The 21,655-nt window shown below is 41.5% G+C and overlaps 1 protein-coding gene across 1 annotated transcript in view; it reads left to right on the forward strand.

Annotated features, from left to right (window-relative positions):
- Positions 1-6,271: 6,271 nt before the first annotated feature.
- Positions 6,272-21,655, forward strand: part of eps8l1b (eps8 like 1b) — a 19,457-nt gene continuing 4,073 nt past the window's right edge. Inside the window, exons 1-10 of the mRNA XM_052113501.1 lie at positions 6,272-6,337; positions 11,402-11,507; positions 11,605-11,663; positions 14,015-14,144; positions 14,552-14,640; positions 16,382-16,456; positions 16,693-16,841; positions 20,140-20,278; positions 20,579-20,637; positions 20,953-21,052. Coding sequence (XP_051969461.1) covers positions 6,272-6,337; positions 11,402-11,507; positions 11,605-11,663; positions 14,015-14,144; positions 14,552-14,640; positions 16,382-16,456; positions 16,693-16,841; positions 20,140-20,278; positions 20,579-20,637; positions 20,953-21,052 — 972 coding nt within the window. The remainder of the gene's footprint in view (positions 6,338-11,401; positions 11,508-11,604; positions 11,664-14,014; positions 14,145-14,551; positions 14,641-16,381; positions 16,457-16,692; positions 16,842-20,139; positions 20,279-20,578; positions 20,638-20,952; positions 21,053-21,655) is intronic.

Raw genomic sequence — 21,655 nt, forward strand, 5'->3', positions numbered from 1 at the left:
TGGATGTTCATTCTGTAGTTCTGGTTGTCCCTCAGGAGATGACAGGATGCTACATATCTTGCTGCTATATTTGCACATTCAGCTTTTTCGCCCAGAATAAAAGGGAGTTTTTCAGATGGGGTGCAATTATTAAATTGGGGAAATACTTTGATAATTTTGGGATAACAGTGGTTTCTGGTGATTTCATATTTTGGGCATTCTGTGAGGAAGTGCAGCTCTGTCTCCATCATTCCCAGATGGCAGTGGGAGCAGAGTCTCTCCTCTCGGGATACCCACGTCTGTCTGCGCCGCCCCGTCTCTACGGCCAGACTGTGCTTGCTGAGTCTGTACATCCTCAATGCTTTTCTTAAATTCACATCAGTCACAGTGGTCAGATAGTTTGCCACGGTGTACTCTCGATTTAGTGCCGAATAACATTCCAACTTGTGCTGATTTTTAATGGTGTTTGTCCAATTGGTGACGTATTTGTCTTTTTCTGTGTTTATAATTTGGTTGGTCCGAATGATTGTGAGTTTGTCCTGAGGTTGTCCGATCTCTGCAGGAGTGAGGTCAGTCAGTCTCAGCACCAGCTGGCACAGGGGACTCCTCGCCCCGCTCAGCTCTTGGTGTTTTAGGGCTTTGTAATGGTATGTGTTGGGGTCATTTGTCTTTAGGTGTTTCCAGAATTTGATGGCTCTTTTTTGGATGTTTAGAAGGAGAGGGTATTGGCCTAATTCTGCCCTGCATCCGTTGTTTGGTGTTTTTCTTTGAACTTTGAGTATTCGTTTGCAAAATTCTGAATGTAGAGTTTCAATGGGATGTTTTTCCCAATTTACAAAGTCAAATTTTATAGATAGACCCCACACTTCACTGCCATATAAAACAATTGGTTCAATTATTGATTTGAAAAGTTTGAGACAAATTTGAATTGGAATATCAATTTGAATTGATCTTTTAATGGCATAGAAGCCCTTTGAGCTTTCTCTTTGAGTTCATTCACAGCCAAAGTAAAGTTACCCGCTGGAGTGAGTGTCAGGCCGAGGTAAGTGTATGTTTGTGTGGTTTCAATGGTTCTGTGTGAGAGTGTGAATGTGTGTGTTAGTCCCTGAGATCTGGAACATTTCCGGAAAATCATGACTTTCGTTTTTTGGTGGTTGACGGTCAGGGCCCAGGACTGACAGTAACCCGCCAGCAGATTCAGGCTGTCCTGAAGCCCCTCTTTAGTGGGCGACAGGAGAACCAGGTCATCTGCATAGAGGAGACACTTTATTTCTGTGTCATGTAGAGTGAGACCTTGAATGGGAGAATGTTCTAGAATATTAGCCAATTGGTTGATGTAAACGTTGAAGAGGGTGGGGCTTAAACTGCAGCCCTGTCTCACTCCACGCCTCTGGAGAAAAAAATCTGTTCTTTTCTTTCCAATTTTAACAGCGCATTGACTGGATGTGTACATCGATTTGATGACATCATAGAATTTTCCCCCTACACCACTGTCAATAAGTTTGAGGTATAATCCTTCATGCCAGATTGAGTCAAATGCTTTCTTAAAATCTACAAAACAAGCGAAAACTTGTCTTTTATTTTGATGTACATATTTAGCAATGAGTGTCTGTAGGGTGAAAATGTGATCAGATGTGCGACATTTTGGCATGAATCCAATTTGACATTTACTCAAGGCATTGTGCTTCATAAGGAAGTGTAAAAGTCTGGTGTTTAAAATACTGCAGAACACCTTCCCCAGATTACTGTTCACACAGACGCCTCGGTAGTTATTAGGGTCTAATTTATCTCCACTCTTATAAATGGGGCTGATGAGTCCCTGATTCCAGATCTCAGGGAAATGACCTACACACAGAACATCATTGAACAGTTTTAGGATTGCCAGTTTGAAGTTTTGGTCGGTGTGTTTCAGCATCTCATTTAGGATGCCGTCCACACCGCAGGCCTTTTGGGGCTCGAGTATTTGCAATTTTTGTTCCAATTCTTTCATTGTGATGGGGAAATCTAAAGGGCTTTGATTTGTTTTAATTGATCTTTCCAATTGGTCTAATTTTTTAATGATTTCATTTTGATTTGAATTTTGATTTTCAGTTGGGCTGTAAAGCTCTTGGAAATGGTTTTTCCACAGCCCTCCATCTTGGATTGCCAGATCTTCTTGATTTGATTTGTCTAATAATTTCCATTTATCCCAGAATTTGTTTGTTTTGATTGATTTTTCAATTTCTTCAAGCTGGCTCTGCAAAAATTTAGTTTTTTTCCATCTGAGTGTGGCTTTATATTGTCCTAATGCCTCACAGTATTGAAGACGAAGGTCCGGATTGTCTGGTTGACGGTGTTTTTGGTTGGATACCTTTCTGAGTATTTTTCTCAGAGCCTTACAGTCTGAATCAAACCATTTTTCTGTGTCCAATTTCTTTTTTGTAGTTTTGACGAGTGCCAAATCACTTTTTTGTGCTGTTTTGTAGAATATATAATTTAGATCTTTCACTGCCTGATTGATGCCGAATTGATTTTTAGAGTATTGCTGTATTTGGAATGAATGTAAGAGAGATTGTATTTCTGTACATTCAATGGCATTGGTGTAATCAGTGACACTGTTTTCTGTCCATTTGAATGATATTATTTGGCTCATTTGATACGGTGTGCTGGTTGTGTTGGTTGTTGTTTCAGACTGTTTGATATACAGGGTGATTTGGCTGTGGTCTGAGAAAGGCGTTAAGGGTTTGACTGTGAATGCTCTCAAAGAAGAAAGGTCCAGATCTGTGATTGCGTAATCTACTGTGCTGCTACCAAGAGCTGAACTGTAGGTGTACCGACCGAACGAGTCCCCTCGTAGTCTTCCATTGACGATGTACAGACCCAGACTTCGGCAGAGCTGCAGCAGCTGCCTTCCGTGAGAGTTTACTGTTTGATCACCGTTGTGTCTGGGGGGCTAAGAAGGAAATTGTATGTTATTGCCAGTAATGAATCGGGCACCATTTGATTCTATGAAATCTAATTCTACACCAGTTCTAGAATTTAAATCGCCCAGAAACAGCACATTTCCCTGGGCCTGGAAATGGCTGATTTCTCGCTCTAAGTTTTGAAAAGTTTCTTCTTGGAAATAGGGCGACTCAAGAGGGGGAATATATATGGCACACAGGAAGACAGGCTGAGATGTTGATATGATGCCTTTTTTAATTTTCAGCCACAGGTGACATTGTTCTCTTTTGACTAATTCTATGGCCAGTTGAGATTTGATCCAGATGATGGTCCCTCCTGAGTCTCTCCCCTGTGTGACTGATGTGCGTTTGACTGATGGTAGTATTATCTCTCTATATCCTGAGGGGCAACCAGTGGACTCATCTCCTCTACACCAGGTTTCCTGTAAGATGATGACATCTAAGTCTTCAATTCCTCTCATAAAGTCAGTGTTTCTGCTCTTTAGGCCAAAAACTGAAGAGTTCAGACCTTGAATGTTCCACATGGAAATACTAAGTGATTTCATCACAAAATATAAAGAATCTATAGGGTTTGTTTGCTATTTTGAGAAAAGAGAAAGACAAACACACAAAATACACAACAGTGAAGAAAAAAAAAAACAACAGTGATACAATCAATGTGAGTAATGATGAACATTTACACTGTCTTTACACTGAGATTATGTGTGTGTGTGTGTGTGTGTATGTTATTGTTGTTGTGTTTTGTTTTATTTTATATATTTTTTATTTTGTATTTTTTTTTACCACTGTCCGTTATGAGTTATTAAGTGAGTGCAGATGATACTCATCATGCGTTGGATGTCCTGAAGTTCAGGATTGGCTCGGTTTGCTGCTCCACTGACAACCTGGGCTCTGCTCTGTCCACCTGGATGGTGCGGGATCTGCTGTGGAGGGGGTTCCAGTGCTGTGTGGTATTCTGTAGGAGCTGTGTGACTTTTATAGTGTAATCTCTGTCTGTGTGGCTCCTGTGTGGGTGCTGAAGCTCTGGGCGGTGCGCTGGTAGATGCTCTGGCCGGGGTTCTAGATGGGGTGCTGGGTGGGCCGTTGTTTCTCGAAGTGTGTCTCATTGGATTGGCTGGGATGGGGCTGGTTCTGTTCCACCTGGGGCTTGTCTGGTTGGTCCTGTTTAGAGCAATATCTTTCAGTCTCTTTGCCAGAACATGCACCAGATTCTTATATAAGTGCACGTGATCATAGAGACAGTCAGTGTCCAGGTCTGGATGGTGGGCCAAGTGAACATTTGGCAGAAGGGCACAGTCTCTGGAGATGCTAACATTTATTTTGTTAATTGTTTGGGGATGGAAATCTTTCCTCTGAAGCAGAGTGGAGAGGATGATTTGTGATTTGGGGAAAATGTGTCTTGCTTTCTCCACAACAGCTCTGAGAGAATCGGACACTCTGTCCTGTTGACTCCGCAGGTCGTTTGTGCCCGTATGGATAATGATCTGGTTGGGGTGGCCCAGCTTGGATTCTGTTAATAGCTCCAGTGCTTTGTCAGTGTTGGGACACCAGAGTTTAACAGCTCTGTGTCGGGGGAAAAGTTTCTTTATGTCAATGAATTTCCCATTTGAATCAATAAGTAGGGCTATTTCAGGTCCTTCTGTGCTGGTTGGCGCTGGGCTGCTGTCAGACGAGGGCTGCTGTGCTGGGGCACTTGATAGGGGGCATTGTGATGACTGTGTGCTGTCAATGTCAGGCCTCTCTGGGCTGGGGGGTGGTGGATGTTGACTGTCTGTATCAGGTGTCTCTGGGGTGGAATGCAGTGCTGAGGGGGGCAGAGTATGAGCTCTGTGGATCTGTTGTGATTCCTCTCTGGCCTGGAGCAGCTCTCTCACCTGCTCTCTCAGTGCCTGGATCTCACTTCGTTGATGCTCTCTCTCCTCCTGTAACTCTCTGAGCTGCTGCCTCAGCTCTAGTGAGGACTGTTCTCTGTCCTGTAGCTGAAGTGTCATTGTGGTCAGCTCACTCTGATAGCTGTCCTTCTCTTTCTGAAGCTCTCTCATCTGCTGCGTGAGGGCTGACAGTTTCTGTGTGGTGTGCTCTGTGTTCTGCCGGAGTTTAGTGTGGCATGCACATGTGTCTGAGTGCACGGGCTGCTTCTGTTTGAGCACAGTTTCTCTGAGCTGCACCAGGTCCATCTCCAGCCTTGTGAAGTGCTCCTGGAGCAGAGGTATATGTTTGAGCAGGGAGGGCGAGGGGTGCCTCTCATTTTCAGCAGTTTCTGCAGGGGCGGGGCTGAGATCTGGGGTGCTGCTCTGTGGATTCTGCTCAGATGAAAGACTCTTAGCTAATACGATTTTCTCATGGTTCATTAGTTCACGTATGGCACTGTAGTCAGCCTGGAATGCCTTCAGGTTCCCCTGTACCATGGCTGTGCCATTTTTATAGATGTTAACCATTATAATTGTGCAATCAGGGTCCTGTGGCTCTCTGATTTTGACCTTCCAGCCATTACAGATGCCCTCTTTCTTTACAGAGGGGTAATGGCTGATTATGGCTTTATGCCATGCACTTGGGTGATCAGAGAAGAAAATGAGGTTGCAGACTTCTCCAGTTTTAAATGAATCTGCAAACAGAGTTTCTGGGTTGTCTTTAAGAAGTTTCTGCTTATAGGTTTTTCTTGCAGACTCAGTTTTGACATCCGGGGGATACTGTATGGCCCCACAGTCTGTGTAGAGTGGGGAGGTCATCTGCATATGGCAGTGTGGTGACTGCAGCTGCTCCTCTGATTGGTTAATTTTCTCTGGCTCATTTGAATTGATACACTGAGGAATGTCAGAGTCTGGAATAGCCATAGCTGTTAGCTTTTTAGCATTTTTAGCTTAAAAAAACCCAAAATGAACAATTTTATGCCCTTTTGTTTAAATTAAAAAATAAAAAAAAAAAAAAAATTGTTCAGTGCAGTTTTTGTTTAAGTGCAGTTTTAGTTGTACTCACTGCTTCTCCCTCTGTGAATTGTTGGATCTAGTCCTTGTTTTAAATTTCCCTCCAATTTTCCTGCAGGCCTGAGCTGCCGCCTTGCTAGAGTCTGATCCTCTGCGCTGAATACTTGGTTTAAAAACAAAAATACTGCATTTTCTGAGTTCTTTCCATCAAAGTTCAGTTCTATATGTGGTATTCTCTCAAATTTTGTAATTCTTTTTATCTAACTCTCATCTCAAAACAGCAAAAAAGAAGAAAATTTAAGAGCTCATGCATATCATGATCACTCACTTCTCACCCTCTCTCTCTCTCTCTCTCCCTCTCTCCCTCTCTCTCTCTCTCTCTCTCTCTCTCTCTCTCTCTCTCTCTCAGGTTGAAAGTGAAGGTGGATGTTTTTAGAGCCTTTGCTAAATTTCTTGCAGGAATTCCAGCCTGCAGGACGTTTAGTCGAGCAGGTGAGAGAGGCAGAAAGCAGGTGTAAAAATGACTTAACCAGTTATTTATGCATCAAACCTCATCAGTCACACACAGATATATGAATATGATGTTTGTGCAGGGGTGTTTTAGCTGCTGGTTTTGATGGGGGGGGGTCTCAATACCTGTGTACTGTTAGTATCAACACTGCAGTCTTAACACAAGCACATTCAACCCCAATGTGTCGAAGATACAACATCATGTTGTACCATCACAACATTTAAAGGACTTCTAAGTTTTGGCGCAGAAGGTCACCCCTACTGGGCTGGGAGATTTCCTGATCTTGTTCCTCCTCTCTGAACTACTAAAAAGCACTTATTATTTGTCTAGAGTAAAAGGTGGTCAACAGATGGTAAACAGGTACAGTACTTAACAATGTTATCTGCTGGCAAGACCTGCTGATACAACAACACAAATACAGTCTAACTAAAACAAATGAGAGAATCACTTAAAGAAGTCTGTTTGTCTGTCTGTCTGTCTGTCTGTCTGTCTATCTATCTATCTGTCTGTCTGTCTGTCTATCTATCTATCTATCTATCTGTCTGTCTGTCTGTCTATCTATCTGTCTGTCTGTCTGTCTGACTGTTTATCTATCTATCTATCTATCTATCTATCTATCTGTCTGTCTGTCTGTCTGTCTGTCTGTCTGTCTGTCTGTCTGTCTATCTATCTATCTATCTGTCTGTCTGTCTGTCTGTCTGTTTATCTATCTATCTGTCTGTCTGTCTCTCTATCTATCTGTCTGTCTGTCTCTCTATCTATCTATCTATCTATCTATCTATCTATCTATCTATCTATCTATCTATCTATCTATCTATCTGTCTGTCTATCTGTCTTTCTCTCTCTCTGTCTGTCTATCTAACCGCCTCTCTGTCTGTCTGTCTTTCTCCCTAACCTACACTACCTACAATACCCAAACCCTAACCTACACTACCCTACTCAAACCCTAACCTACACTACCCAAACCCTAACCTACAATACCCTACTCAAACCCTAACCTACACTACCCAAACCCTAACCTACACTACCCTACCCAAACCCTAACCTACACTACTCAAACCCTAACCTACACTACCCTACTCAAACCCTAACCTACACTACCCAAACCCTAACCTACACTACTCAAACCCTAACCTACACTACCCAAACCCTAACCTACACTACTCAAACCCTAACCTACACTACCCAAACCCTAACCTACACTACTCAAACCCTAACCTACACTACCCTACTCAAACCCTAACCTACACTACCCAAACCCTAACCTACACTACTCAAACCCTAACCTACACTACCATACTCAAACCCTAACCTACACTACCATACTCAAACCCTAACCTACACTACCCAAACCCTAACCTACACTACCCTACCCAAACCCTAACCTACACTACTCAAACCCTAACCTACACTACCCTACTCAAACCCTAACCTACACTACCCTACTGTACCCTACCTACCCTAACCTACACTACCCTACTCAAACCCTAACCTACACTACGCAAACCCTAACCTACACTACCCTACTCAAACCCTAACCTAACCTAACCTACACTACCCAAACCCTAACCTACACTAGCCTACTGTACCCTACCTACCCTAACCTACACTACCCTACTCAAACCCTAACCTACACTACCCTACTGTACCCTACCTACCCGAACCTACACTACCCTACTCAAACCCTAACCTACACAACCCTACTCAAACCCTAACCTACACTACCCTACTCAAATCCTAACCTACACTATCCAAACCCTAACCTACACTACCCAAACCCTAACCTACATTACCCAAACCCTAACCTACACTACCCTACTGTACCCTACCTACCCTAACCTACACTGCACTACCCTGCTCAAGCCCTAACCTGCACTGCCCAAGCCCTAACCTACACTGCCCTTCCCAGACCCTAACCTGCACTGCCCTACTGTACCCAAGCCCTAACCTGCCCTGCCCAAGCCCTAGCCTGCACTGCCCTACCCAAGCCCTGCCCTGCTGTACCCTACCTGCCCTAACCTGCACTGCCCTGCTCAGATCATAACCTGCACTGCCCAAAGCCTAACCTGCACTACCCAGGCCCCAACCTGCACTACCCTACTCAGACCCTAACCTACACTACCCTGCTCTACCCTGACCTGCCCTAGCCTGCACTGCCCTACCCTAACCTACACTGCCCTACTGTGCCCTAGACCCTAGCACTGCCCTGCTCAGACCCTAACCTGCACTACCCTGCTCAGACCCTAACTGCACTGCCCTTCTGTACCCTGCCTGCCCTAACCTGCACTGCCCTGCTCAAGCCCTGACTTACACTGCCCAAACCCTAACCTGCACTGCCCTGCTCAAACCCTAACCTACACTACCCTACTGTACCCTACCTACCCTAGCCTACACTACCCTACTCAAACCCTAACCTACACTACCCAAACCCTAACCTACACTACCCTACTCAAACCCTAACCTACACTACCCTACTCAAACCCTAATCTACACTACCCTACCCAAACCCTAACCTACACTACTCTACCGTACCCTACCCAAACCCTAACCTACACTACCCTACTCAAACCCTAACCTACACAACCCTACTCAAACCCTAACCTACACTACCCTACTGTACCCTACCTACCCTAACCTGCACTACCCTACTCAAACCCTAACCTACACTACCCAAACCCTAACCTACATTACCCAAACCCTAACCTACACTACCCTACTCAAACCCTAACCTACACTACCCTACTGTACCCTACCTACCCTAACCTACACTACCCTACTCAAATCCTAACCTACACTACCCAAACCCTAACCTACACTACCCAAACCCTAACCTACATTACCCAAACCCTAACCTACACTACCCTACTGTACCCTACCTACCCTAACCTACACTACACTACCCTACTCAAACCCTAACCTACACTACCCAAACCCTAACCTACATTACCCAAACCCTAACCTACACTACCCTTCCCAAACCCTAACCTACACTACCCTACTGTACCCAAACCCTAACCTACCCTACCCAAACCCTAACCTACACTACCCTACCCAAACCCTACCCTACTGTACCCTACCTACCCTAACCTACACTACCCTACTCAAATCATAACCTACACTACCCAAACCCTAACCTACACTACCCAAACCCCAACCTACACTACCCTACTCAAACCCTAACCTACACTACCCTACTCTACCCTACCTACCCTAACCTACACTACCCTACTGTACCCAAACCCTAACCTACCCTACCCAAACCCTAACCTACACTACCCTACTCAAACCCTAACCTACACTACCCTACTGTACCCAAACCCTAACCTACCCTAACCTACACTAACCTACTCAAACCCTAACCTACACTACACTACCCTACTCAAACCCTAACCTACACAACCCTACTCAAACCCTAACCTACACTACCCTACTGTACCCTACCTACCCTAACCTACACTACCCTACTCAAATCCTAACCTACACTACCCAAACCCTAACCTACACTACTCAAACCCTAACCTACACTACCCTACTCAAACCCTAACCTACACTACCCTACCCAAACCCTAACCTACACTACCCTACTGTACCCAAACCCTAACCTACCCTACCCAAACCCTAACCTACACTACCCTACTCAAACCCTAACCTACACTACCCTACTGTACCCAAACCCTAACCTACACTACCCTACACAAACCATAACCTACACTACCCAAACCCTAACCTACACTACCCTATTCAAACCCTAACCTACACTAACCTACCCTACTCAAACCCTAACCTACACTAACCTACCCTACTCAAACCCTAACCTACACTAACCTACCCTACTCAAACCCTAACCTACACTAACCTACCCTACTCAAACCCTAACCTACACTAGCCTACCCTACACAAACCCTAACCTACACTACCCTACCCAAACCATAACCCCATACCCTATCGGGGCTATGGGGAAACAGATTAAGACGGGGAACACAATTCAATACAAACACTGGCACACTTGTAATTTCCTCAGGTTACAACACAGATAGAACAAGAAAGACAGAGACGAACCTGTAAACCAAACCGGTTTAACCAGTTTCTACATATCTTACTAAGGCGTGACTGAAAGTACAAGTGTGGGAGGGAGAGGGAGCGATCCATTCGACCTCAAGTGTTCGTTCAGACGTATACACACTCACAAGACAGCAAGGACTAAAGTAAGGTACAGTGTGTTATCTGTTATTTAGAATATACGTGTGTGTGTGTGTGTTGGGGGGGAAGGGGGGATGTTCAATATTGGCAGGGCAAGGTCAGACAAAACGTCAATTATTTTTTCAGGGATCGTTATTGTTTTTATTAATGGGTGTGCATGCGTATTCATTTAGCTATAGTCTGGGGACAAATTTGTCTTCAAAAGTGAGGTAAAACTGACAAAACCTTCCTTTAGGGACATTTGGGGATGTTCTCATTTGTAAAAATAATTCAGACATGTAATATATGTTGAATAAAATGCTAATAAGTTTCTGTTAGTGGCCATTATAATTAGCTTTATATAAAAAACAGTACATTTCTAAGGTATGTTCTCAGTTAGACTGCTAAGTAAATATTAGTGTCAAACATGTCGTCATTCCTGTAGAACTTAAAATATGCTTTAACATTTGTTGCATAATGTTGATTACCAAAAAAATGCTTTGGCTCATATATATCTATATAAATCATGGTTACTGTGTAAAGGATTTATAATGGAAGTCAATGGGGCCAGTCTATAAATGTTAAAATACTCACTGTTTCAAAAGTATATCCCTTACCACACTAAAATCATGTTAACATATATAAGGTTTACGTCTTGTGGCTACAGTTTTGAAACTGTGTATTTTAACGTTTATGGACTGGACCCCATTGACTTCCACTGTAAGCGCATTATTGTAACCGCTTTATTATAATAAACGTTGGACGAGTTAACATTATTCCACAAGTGCTGTCAATTGGGCTTGACTACATCCCCACCATTATAGACAAATGAACGTTGTGTGTGTGTGTGTGTATGTGTGTTTTAGGATCTTCGCTTCCAGCATGGAAGTTTCCAGTATTCCGAGTCCCCTTACTCCCAAGCCCCAAACCCGCCCTCATCGAACCCCCCACCCCCCTACCCGGGCATTAAAGGTGAGTGTGTGATTGTGAGTGTTCAGGCGTGTAAAATCATCCATATGTTCAGAATGATTGTGAACAGATGATTGAAATCCCTCTTCTTTGTTTCTAGCTAACGGGATAGCGAATGGACAGGCTGATAAGTCATTCCTCAGAGCTCAGATGGAGGTGGTGAGTACACACAAACACACTTATCTAAATGTGGCAACACACCATAAACTTACACTAAAGTAATGCAATAAACATGAACTAAACTACATCAAATACACTGCCTGACCATTTAAATAAGCAGATATATGGCTTAGATATATACTAAGATAAGAGACTATGATTGGATTGTTATTGCAGTGATTAATATGTTTCAGATGGCAACAATTCGTTTAACCCAAACTGATGCACTGTGTAGCTTTTCATTTCTTAAACAACCATGTTGGAAAATGAATCTCTTGTGAAAGATGTTACAAATTATTGGCCTTAACGGTATTCAAAGCGCTTTACACTGCAACACCCATTCACCCATTCACACACACATTCATACACCATGGCGGCAGAGCTGCTATGTAAGGTGCTAGCCTGCCATTGGGAGCAACTTGGGGTTCAGTGTCTTGCCCAAGGACACTTCGGCATGTGGGCCGGGATTCGAACCACCAACCTTGCGATTAGTGGCCGACCCGCTCTACCAACTAAGCCACAGCCGCCCACAACAAAGCCACCTGTTAGTGAGGCTAATCGGGAAACAATGACTTCAATATGCTAGAGAGCATGAAGATTGGACTGTGGAGCGATGGAAAATGGTAATTTGGTCTGATGAGTCCAGATTTACCCTATACCAAAGCAATGGGCGTACTAACGGTAAGAAGGGAAGTGCATGATGCGATGCACCCGCGGCTGTGGCTCAGGCGGTAGAGTGGGTCGGCTGCTAATCGCAGGGTTGGCGGTTCGATTCCCGCCCCACACGACTCCACATGCCAAAGTGTCCTTGGACAAGACACTGAACCCCAAGTTGCTCCCAGTGGCGCCATTGGTGTGTGTGTGTGTGTGTGTGTGTGTGTGTGTGTGTGTGTGTGTGTGTGTGTGTGTGTGTGTGTGTGTGTGTGTGTGTGTGTGTGTGTGTGTGTGTGTGTGTGTGTGTGTGTGTGTGTGTGTGTGTGTGAGAGAGAGTGAGCGGTTAAAAAGGCGCTATGTAAGTGCAGACCATTTACCGTCACCCATCATGCCTCGTGCCCACTGTACAAGCCTCTGGAGGCAGTGTTATGATCTGGGGTTGCTTCAATCGTTCAGGTCGAGGCTGATTATGTGGCAATAAAATGAAGTCAGCTAACTACCTGAATGTACTGAATGACCAGGACATCAAACCTCATGAGGACTCATTTTCACACATCAATTAGCCACCAGAGAGTCCTGATATTACCCCCATTGAAAGTCTTTGGGATGTGTTGGAGAAGACTCTTTACAGAGTGGTTAGACTCTCCCGTAATCAATACAAGATCTCGGTCAATGAATGCAACTTTGGACGGGAAGAAATGTTATGACATGTTGTGCATAGTGTCGAAACAATGCCACAATGAACGCACACCGTAATCAAAGCTAAAGGCGGTCCAGTGATATATTAGAGTATGCAACAGTGCATAACATTTACTGATGCAACAAATAAGAAGACAATATTCCTATAAAATCAAATACAATGTGATGGTTCACGCAGGGACTTCTGGGAACGCACGATAATCGTTTTTCATCGTAATTTTAACAATAGTTTCCCGCAAAATGATATTTATTCTCTTGTTAAACGTACATTTTTACACTTAATTATATGGTAAATGTAACTATTTACATCTATATATCAGTATATATTTTTGTAGCATTTTTACATTCTCTTAGCGTTAAAATGACGGACATTTGTATCGTTAATGGACAACATTTTCAAGAATATCACAATATAAATGTTTCCTACTTCCTACCTTTGTATTTACCTACTAACTTGGTACATTACAAGGTAACATTTTATTAGACAGTGTCCTATTTATACATATCACAAGTAATGACTGTAGTAATAACAACCAAACCCTAAACCTAACCCTCTTAGGTGGTAACATCTTACATGATGTTAATTAATATTACTCAGCACTTACGTGTGTAATCACACTGTAAATAGAGTGTGACCCATTACGAAAATTTGAACTAAAAGATGTAACAAATCATAACACATGTAATTATAAACACAACCAAAACGTCATTGTCATTGTTGAAGTAAAAGTAAAAATTGTTCTAGGGATTAAAAGTATTGTTATCGCTCAAAAGATCACAATTAATCTGAAAATCTATATTTTTATCCAGCTCTAATGACTACAGAATAATCTCAAGTCTGACGTCAACAACTCCTTCCATTAGACACACTTTAATATCACCTTTCACAGCTCAAAACGACACAATCAACCATTTCTTCCTCTCTTTTTAGTATTGTTAACTGCCCTCCCTCTCTCTCTCTCTCTCTCTCTCTCTCTCTCTCTCTCTCTCTTTTACAGGATGTGCTTAATCATTGTTTTGATGACATTGAAGCGTTCATTGGAAAGTTGCAGCAGTCAGCAGAGGCTCAGATTATTCTCTTCCAAAGGAGCCAAAAGAAGAAGAAAAGCCAGAAGAAAAGTGCCGACGGTACGAGTCTACATGGAGGAAAAGTCAAACATGAACGTTTATCAAATGAAATGCAAATATGACATCGCTTTAAGGCTGGATATATTTAAAATAGCTTTTTTATCAGCTTATCAGCTCATACAGACCTGTTATCAGTTCCTCGTACGCTCAGAGCATCCGCTGATGTGAAGTGTTGTGTTATGAGAGTGTGTTGTGTGCGCTGAATTATGATATACTCCTCTATTAAAAACAAAAACATACCTGGATGATTGTAAACACACCTGATTCAGAAACACACAGACTTAATAGACATGCACATCTTTCATTTCTTTAGATATCTGCTCTTGTGTTTATCGGTTTAATATGACAACAATGATCATCTGTGTTTGTTGTGTGTGTGTGTTTGTTGTGTGTTTGTGTTTGTGTAGAGGATCTTCTCACCGCGAAAGCCAATCCACCTTCTGAGAAAGAGTTTATCGACACTTTCCAGAAATTTAAATACAGCTTGAGTCTGTTGGTGAGTCAAACAAATTTGATTTTCAATGTAGCAATTCAATTATTAAAACATCATTTTATAGATATTAGAATTATTTTATTATTTAATTACAATATTTAAACATGTATTTTCAATATTTATTTTGTAATAATTAATTTAGTATTTTATAATAATGTTCAATAGTTTTGATTTACTGTATATAATGTATTAATATTATAATGTATAATATTTCATAGTATTTCATTGGGTCACACTTTATTTTGTATTTACATTGTAATTACTGATTAGTGCTAATCAACTACATGTATTTGCGGTGTTATTATTTTGCAGTGTTGCTTGTACTTACATATTGTTATTGTTATTAATGTAGTAATTAACAATAGAAACATGTAATATGTGTTACATGGAAATTGTAAAATAAAGTTGTACCTTTTAATTGTTATATTTAATATGTATTTAATAGTAATTGCCCAGAGAGATTAAAGGGGTAGTTCATCCAAAAATAAAAACTCTCTCATTATTCACTTAACCTGATGCCATCCCAGATGGGCATGACTGTCTTTCTTCAGCAGAACACAAATGAAGATTTTTAGAAGAATATCGAGCTCTGTCAGGTCCTTATAATAGAAGCACACGGGTGCCGGCACTTTAACGGTCCAAACGTTACATTTAGGCAGCATAAAAGTAACCCACACGACTCCAGTCGATCAATGAACGTCTTCTGTTGTGAATCGATAGGCTTACCTTAGAAAAAAGTCGATAATTAAAACGTTATTCATTTTTTAAAAGCGCTTCCTCGCAGAGTTCTGATGCGGTTTGAAACGGCCGAACTCTCGCGTTACGTTCGTTCTTCTGTCGTAAATAAACGCAGTTTCCGAATTCTCAAGTGAACTCGCCGATGTGCTTGCGTCACGCTTTGCATCAGATACTGACAGGAAGCGCTTTTAAAAAATGTATAAATACTTATATTTGGGGTCTGGGTATCTCGGCGAGTATTGACGCTGACTATCACCCCTGGAGTCGTGAGTTTGAATACAGGTCGTGCTGAGTGACTCCAGTCAGGTCTCCTTAGCAACCAAATTGGCCCGGTTGCTAGGGAGGGTGGAGTCACATGGGGTAACCTCCTCGTGGTGGTGATTAGTGGTTCTCTGAATGGGGCGTGTGGTGAGTTGTGTGTGGATCGTGGAGAGTAGCATGAGCCTCCACATGCTGTGAGTCTCCGCGGTGTCATGCACAACAAGTCACGTGATCAGATGCGCGGATTGACGGTCTCAGAAGTGGAGGCAACTGAGACTTGTCCTCCACCACCCGGATTGAGGCGAATAACCGTGCCACCACGAGAACCTACAAAGTAGTGGGAATTGGGCCTTCCATATTGGGAGAAAAGAATAATAATAAACAAAAATGCTTATATATAATATATTATAGCCTAAATATAATAATTGAGATAATTCAAATCCATTTCATTATTGTGGCAGACGAGTAAAGCATTGATAATAGTGGCTTTAGAAGGCAATATATAATTTATTTCAATATTATTATTATTATTATTATTATTACAGTCTAATTTTGCAATTGAATTCGTCAATGTGCCTTTTTTAAGGATGCGTCGATGTACATAAGCGTCAAACGGTTTAAAATAATACAGAGTGACTCCAAATGTGCCACTTATTGCTTTGACGTTGTATTGTACGAATGTTTTTAGCGGTGCAGTGACATATTTGTCTGTCAGGTTTCCATAAGCACACTGTTTGTTTTTCAGGCACGGTTAAAATCTACAATCACCAATCCGACCTCAGAAGAGCTCGTTCATCACATCTTCAAACCGCTTGAGATGGTGAGTATTAGTGAGACAGATTGACATGTATTCGAGTGAATTTATATGTTTGCGCATGTTTCTCCTGTGCAAACAACTGGCTTTAAAGGCCTTTGTATTGGATTGTTTGGAGTGTTTTATTAAAAGGTGTTTAGAAATGTTTGCACGCTGTTGTTTGGAAAATTGGTCTATTGACCAGGAAAGTGCACTTTATATGCATTTACATAGATTTCACCTGCATGTGTGTGTGTTTGTAGATCGTGAAGGCAACAAGAGGTCCTGGTTTAGCTGCATCCGTGTCCAGTCCGGCTATGACACAAGGAGCCGTGACTCTGCTACAGGAAAACCTGACAGCACAGGAAAATGAGTTATGGGTCTCACTGGGGCCCAACTGGACCCATCAGAGGTACTTCTGCTTAGATTACAATCTAAAACATTTAATTCATCATCCACCCACCCACTCTTGTTTGCTCATGTCAATCAAAATCAATATGTGACCTGCTCCGTCATTTTAAGTCCCTTTGACCCAGAAATCAATCGTATCATATCAAACATTAACAGAACTAATTCAGAAAAACTTGAACCCTTTCAGAAAATTACAACACTTACCTGCTCTTGTGAAATGCACGTCTGCTGTCCTCACCCTGAAAAAACAACTGATTATTTCTGTGGACGCCTTTAACATCTTCACTGACTCCACATATGACTCATGGGATTTATTTAATGTTTTCTACGTTTCTAAAGTTTTGTGTGGGTAACAGACCTACAGACCGACATTACACATGTTGTCAGCCACTGACTGTGTCTTGTGACAAATGTGTATTCCTGCAGGGGGCGCTAGTCGCTCTGAAATCCGAATCCTCCATGCATCCGCATTTACGTCACAGAACACTTTATATTCCTTTGGAGACATTTTACACTGGATAGTTATTTTTAATAAAAAATGATAATAGCAATAATTCATACCTGTGAATGGAAATCCGCCTCCGCATTATCTATAAAAGCATTTATAAAAATCCTCATCCAGTTATAATAAACGACTGTGATTGGCCCGTCCTGGCAAACGCTGAGAAAAGTAACAGGTACCACGTGACACCAACGCAGCGCAATGCCTTATCTCATAAGCGCAAAGTCAATGGCCATGAAGCGTTTGCATGTTCATGCAAGCCTGTGCTAAGTCTAGGCGCAAGTGTGTTTGGCGAAATCGCGCACACAAGGCGCTAATCGGTTCAAAGGAGGTTCATCTCCGTCCTATTATATGGTCCTAATTTGGAATGCCCAATTCCCAATGTTTTTAAGTCCTAGTGGTCGCTTAGTGAATCGCCTCAATCCGGGTGGCGGAGGACGAATCGCAACTGCCTCTGCGTCTAAGACCGTCAACCCGCAGCTTGTTGAGTGTGTTGCCATGGAGACATAGCGTGTGTGGAGGCTTCACGCCATCCACCGCAGCATCCACGCTCAATTCACCACGTGCCCCACTGAGAACGAACCACATTATAATGATCACGAGGAGGTTACCCCATGTGACTCTACCCTCCCTAGCAACCGGGACAATTTGGTTGCTTAGGAGATCTGGCTGGAGTCACTCAGCATGATTCGAACTAGCGAACTAGCGATCTCCAGGGGTGTTAGCCAGTCGACATTGATTTTTAAAAATTGTATTTACTTATTGAAAAAGAAACAATATATTTCAAATTACACATCAAACTAAATATAACGAAAATATAATAAGTGGAACTAAATCCACCGGCCCCTTTTGCAGTGACTTAAACATAATAATAATAATAATAATAATAATAATAATAATAATAATAATAATAATTGAAAAAATAAACAATATGTCTAGAAAATGTAACACAAATCAATTTATTTGTTTTGTTTCAACAAGTGGCTTCAACAGCGATCGTCAAGGACTTTATTTGATGTTCTATACTTTCAGAATTTGGACATGAACTTTATCACCACCTGCTGGTGAAATCTCCAAACTGCAAATGCAGGAACTGAGTTTAGACTTTGCGCTGAGATAAGAGTTGGTATTGAAACGTCTTAACGCAATGACATATTGCAAACACTCCCACCCACGTCCATATGCGTTTTGCGCTTGCACGAAAATTGCACTAAGAATTAGCGCTCTTACGAAAATTGGATAAGACGTTATACACGGTCATAGCGCCTTGCGCTGCGGTTTCCACACTCATGAAAGTAGAGCAATAGATCCCTGTGATGGTCGGAGTAGAAACATAATAATTATATCATTAGAAAGTTGCAACTTTTCTGTTTTTTACTTTAGCGCATAAAACTCAAAATGTGTTTGTGCGTCAAAGTGACACATCAAAGTCACACATGCTTTTATTTCTTCTGCTGAACACAAAATAATCAAAACAGCCAGTAATCTAGCAAAATGTCTAAAACTCTTTACCATATAATGGAAGTGGATGGTGACTATGGTGGTCAAGCTCTAAAATAGCACAATTGAAACCATGTATACATTATTCCAAGTGTTAAAAAAGTCTTAATTATGCCCCTTTTTACAAGATGGACTGTGTCTGTGACATTTCAGCTCAAAATACCTCACGGATCATTTATGATACCATGTTATAAATGCCTCTTTTTGGGTGGAATCAAAAACACGCTGCTTTTGTGTGTGTCTCTTTAAATGCAAATGAGCTACTGCTCCCCGCCCCCTTTACAGAAGAGTGCAGTGCCTTTACTGCTTGTGCTTCAGTTACTACGGCAACAACAAATCAGAACCAATATGACTGACAGCATAAATACCGGCGTTCAAGCAGGACTGGACTGGGAAGAGAAATCGGCCCGGGATTTTAAATAGCAACTGCCCAAAAGTTGAGCGGGGGGTGTTCACTGTCCTTTTCTGCATAACTCGGCACTGTTTTGTGGTCTGTTCTGCATAACGCGGCTCATTTTAGCTTATCGCGGCCCATTCGGCCCATTACGCAGCCGACCCACCGGCCCACTCGGTTCTCCCAATGGTCGGTCCGCCCCTGATCGGCCCCAAAGTGCGCCGGCCCACCGGGAAAATGCCCGGTATGCCAGATTACCAGTCCAGCATGTCCAGAGGACATGAAGACTATTATGTTCAGTTTTACAGCAACAACAGAACACATATGAGACATTATTCTTCTCACTTCATCTACTCCAGCGCAGAAAAAAATGGCAGATTGTGTGTAGATCACTCAGGGGAGGAGCTATGATAATAGGGTGGAGTCCGTCACCAGTCGTGGGCGTGGCCTGCTCTAACGTGACGTCACTTTAGAGCAGAAACGAAAACCGTTCATTTTGACTCACTGTTTCTATTAGAAAGACTTTTAACATTGTAGGTTGGTTGTGTACACACACACACACATACACTGCTGACTCACATTTAAGTACAAACACCATTTAAAAGTGAATTTTGCATAATAGGTCCCCTTTAAGAAGCCCTAAAAGAAGCCCCACTTTTCAAGGAACAGACTGAAATGTAAAGTTTATGTTAGTACTTTTAATAAAATACCTTCTGTTATTAAAAAGCCATTCACTCTCTCCTTTAAGTTGTTTTGGAAATTTTGTTTGCCCTTCTGCACATTCAAAACTGTTGAATGAAAAATAGCATCGTCCATATTTTGATCAACATGAGGATGAAAAGATGATGACTACAAACTATTCCTTAAACATGCACACATACTTACGGCTCTGTTTTCCTGGAGATCTGCTCTACGGAGTCCTGTGGCGCCGTACACGCCTGTGTTTCTGGATGGATGGAAGCTTCCGGGGTCAGAGGTCGCCGGTTGGGTCGACCCGTTGGAATCACAACACAGACAAGATGCAGAGCTCTCTAAAGTAGAGGTAACCACCATGAACATCCACATTAAACTGGAATATTAACAACAATTACACACTTCAAGCTTCCTTTCCCAGTCCACTCCCAGTCCACCATTTACTGAAACTAAACTGAGTCTTTCAGTTGTCGTTGCATTGACTTTCATTTCCACAGCTGTTCAATATTCAGCTTGACTCGCCCTAATGAACTGCAGTGTGAACTATGCCAGGGACACACATACACAAACAACATCAATGCAATGACTTTGTGCATATCTCCTAGTGTTATGTTGTGACCGACATGTTGAATTCTCTCTCACACACCAGCTTACGCCCTCTCAGCTCTCCGATCATCACGCTCCCCCTGCTCAGACTGCAGACACACAGTAAGTTTGATACACACCTGAATGAAAAAGTTTGATATGTATGCGGTTGCCATAATAGTGCATTTCTATTCTTCACGTTGCTGTGTTGCTCTGTGTTGCACAGGTGAATGAAATGCAAACAATTATTCAAACATGTCTTTCTGTGTCTTTTGTCTCTGATGGAGCTTTTCTCAATGAGTTTCTGTCCATTTTGAGTTTCAGTTCTTGAGGTGGTTATTGTGTGTCTGCATTAAAATTGTGCTGTAATGCATGAATTGCAATTATAAAATAATGGATTTGAGGTAACCTCTGTCTGTCTATCTCTCTTTGTCTCAGTGATGGTGTTGTTGTGAAAGACAGGTTGTATCGCTGCAGTTATGACTTTGTTGCACGAAACAACAGTGAGCTTTCAGTACTGCAAGGAGAAAAACTAGAGGTTGTCTCTATTCTCTCTCTCTCTCTCTCACACACACACACACACATGCATGCACACACACTCACGCACACACATACACACACACACACATACTTTGCTATTTAAATTGAGATGCACCATACACTTCTATTGCTTGTATAGTCTGCTAAATATAATTACTTTACTGTAGACTTACCCTGCCCCTAAAAACAATCTTCTGCATTTTCTAAATAAAAATATTATTTACTTAAAATTATATTTAATATAATATAGTAAATATAATATTTACTATATTATATAAAGTAGATTTTAGAAAAATAAATAAATGAATATTATACCTATAAATATATAGCTACTATAAATGTCATTTACACATATACTGTATATATTTATATATAAATATAAATATATACAGTAAATATATATACTATTTATATATATGTAATTTATATATAAATATATTATATATTTTATATTAAAATAATTTATTATTATAAATTGTAAATAAATTTATACTGTATATATATATATATATATATATATATATATATATATATATATATATAGTGTAAATAATATTTATAGTAAATATATACAGTATTTAATATTTTTATATTTATTATA

This window comes from Xyrauchen texanus, chromosome 41, assembly GCF_025860055.1.
Source record: "Xyrauchen texanus isolate HMW12.3.18 chromosome 41, RBS_HiC_50CHRs, whole genome shotgun sequence".
Classification (NCBI taxonomy): Eukaryota; Metazoa; Chordata; class Actinopteri; order Cypriniformes; family Catostomidae; genus Xyrauchen; species Xyrauchen texanus.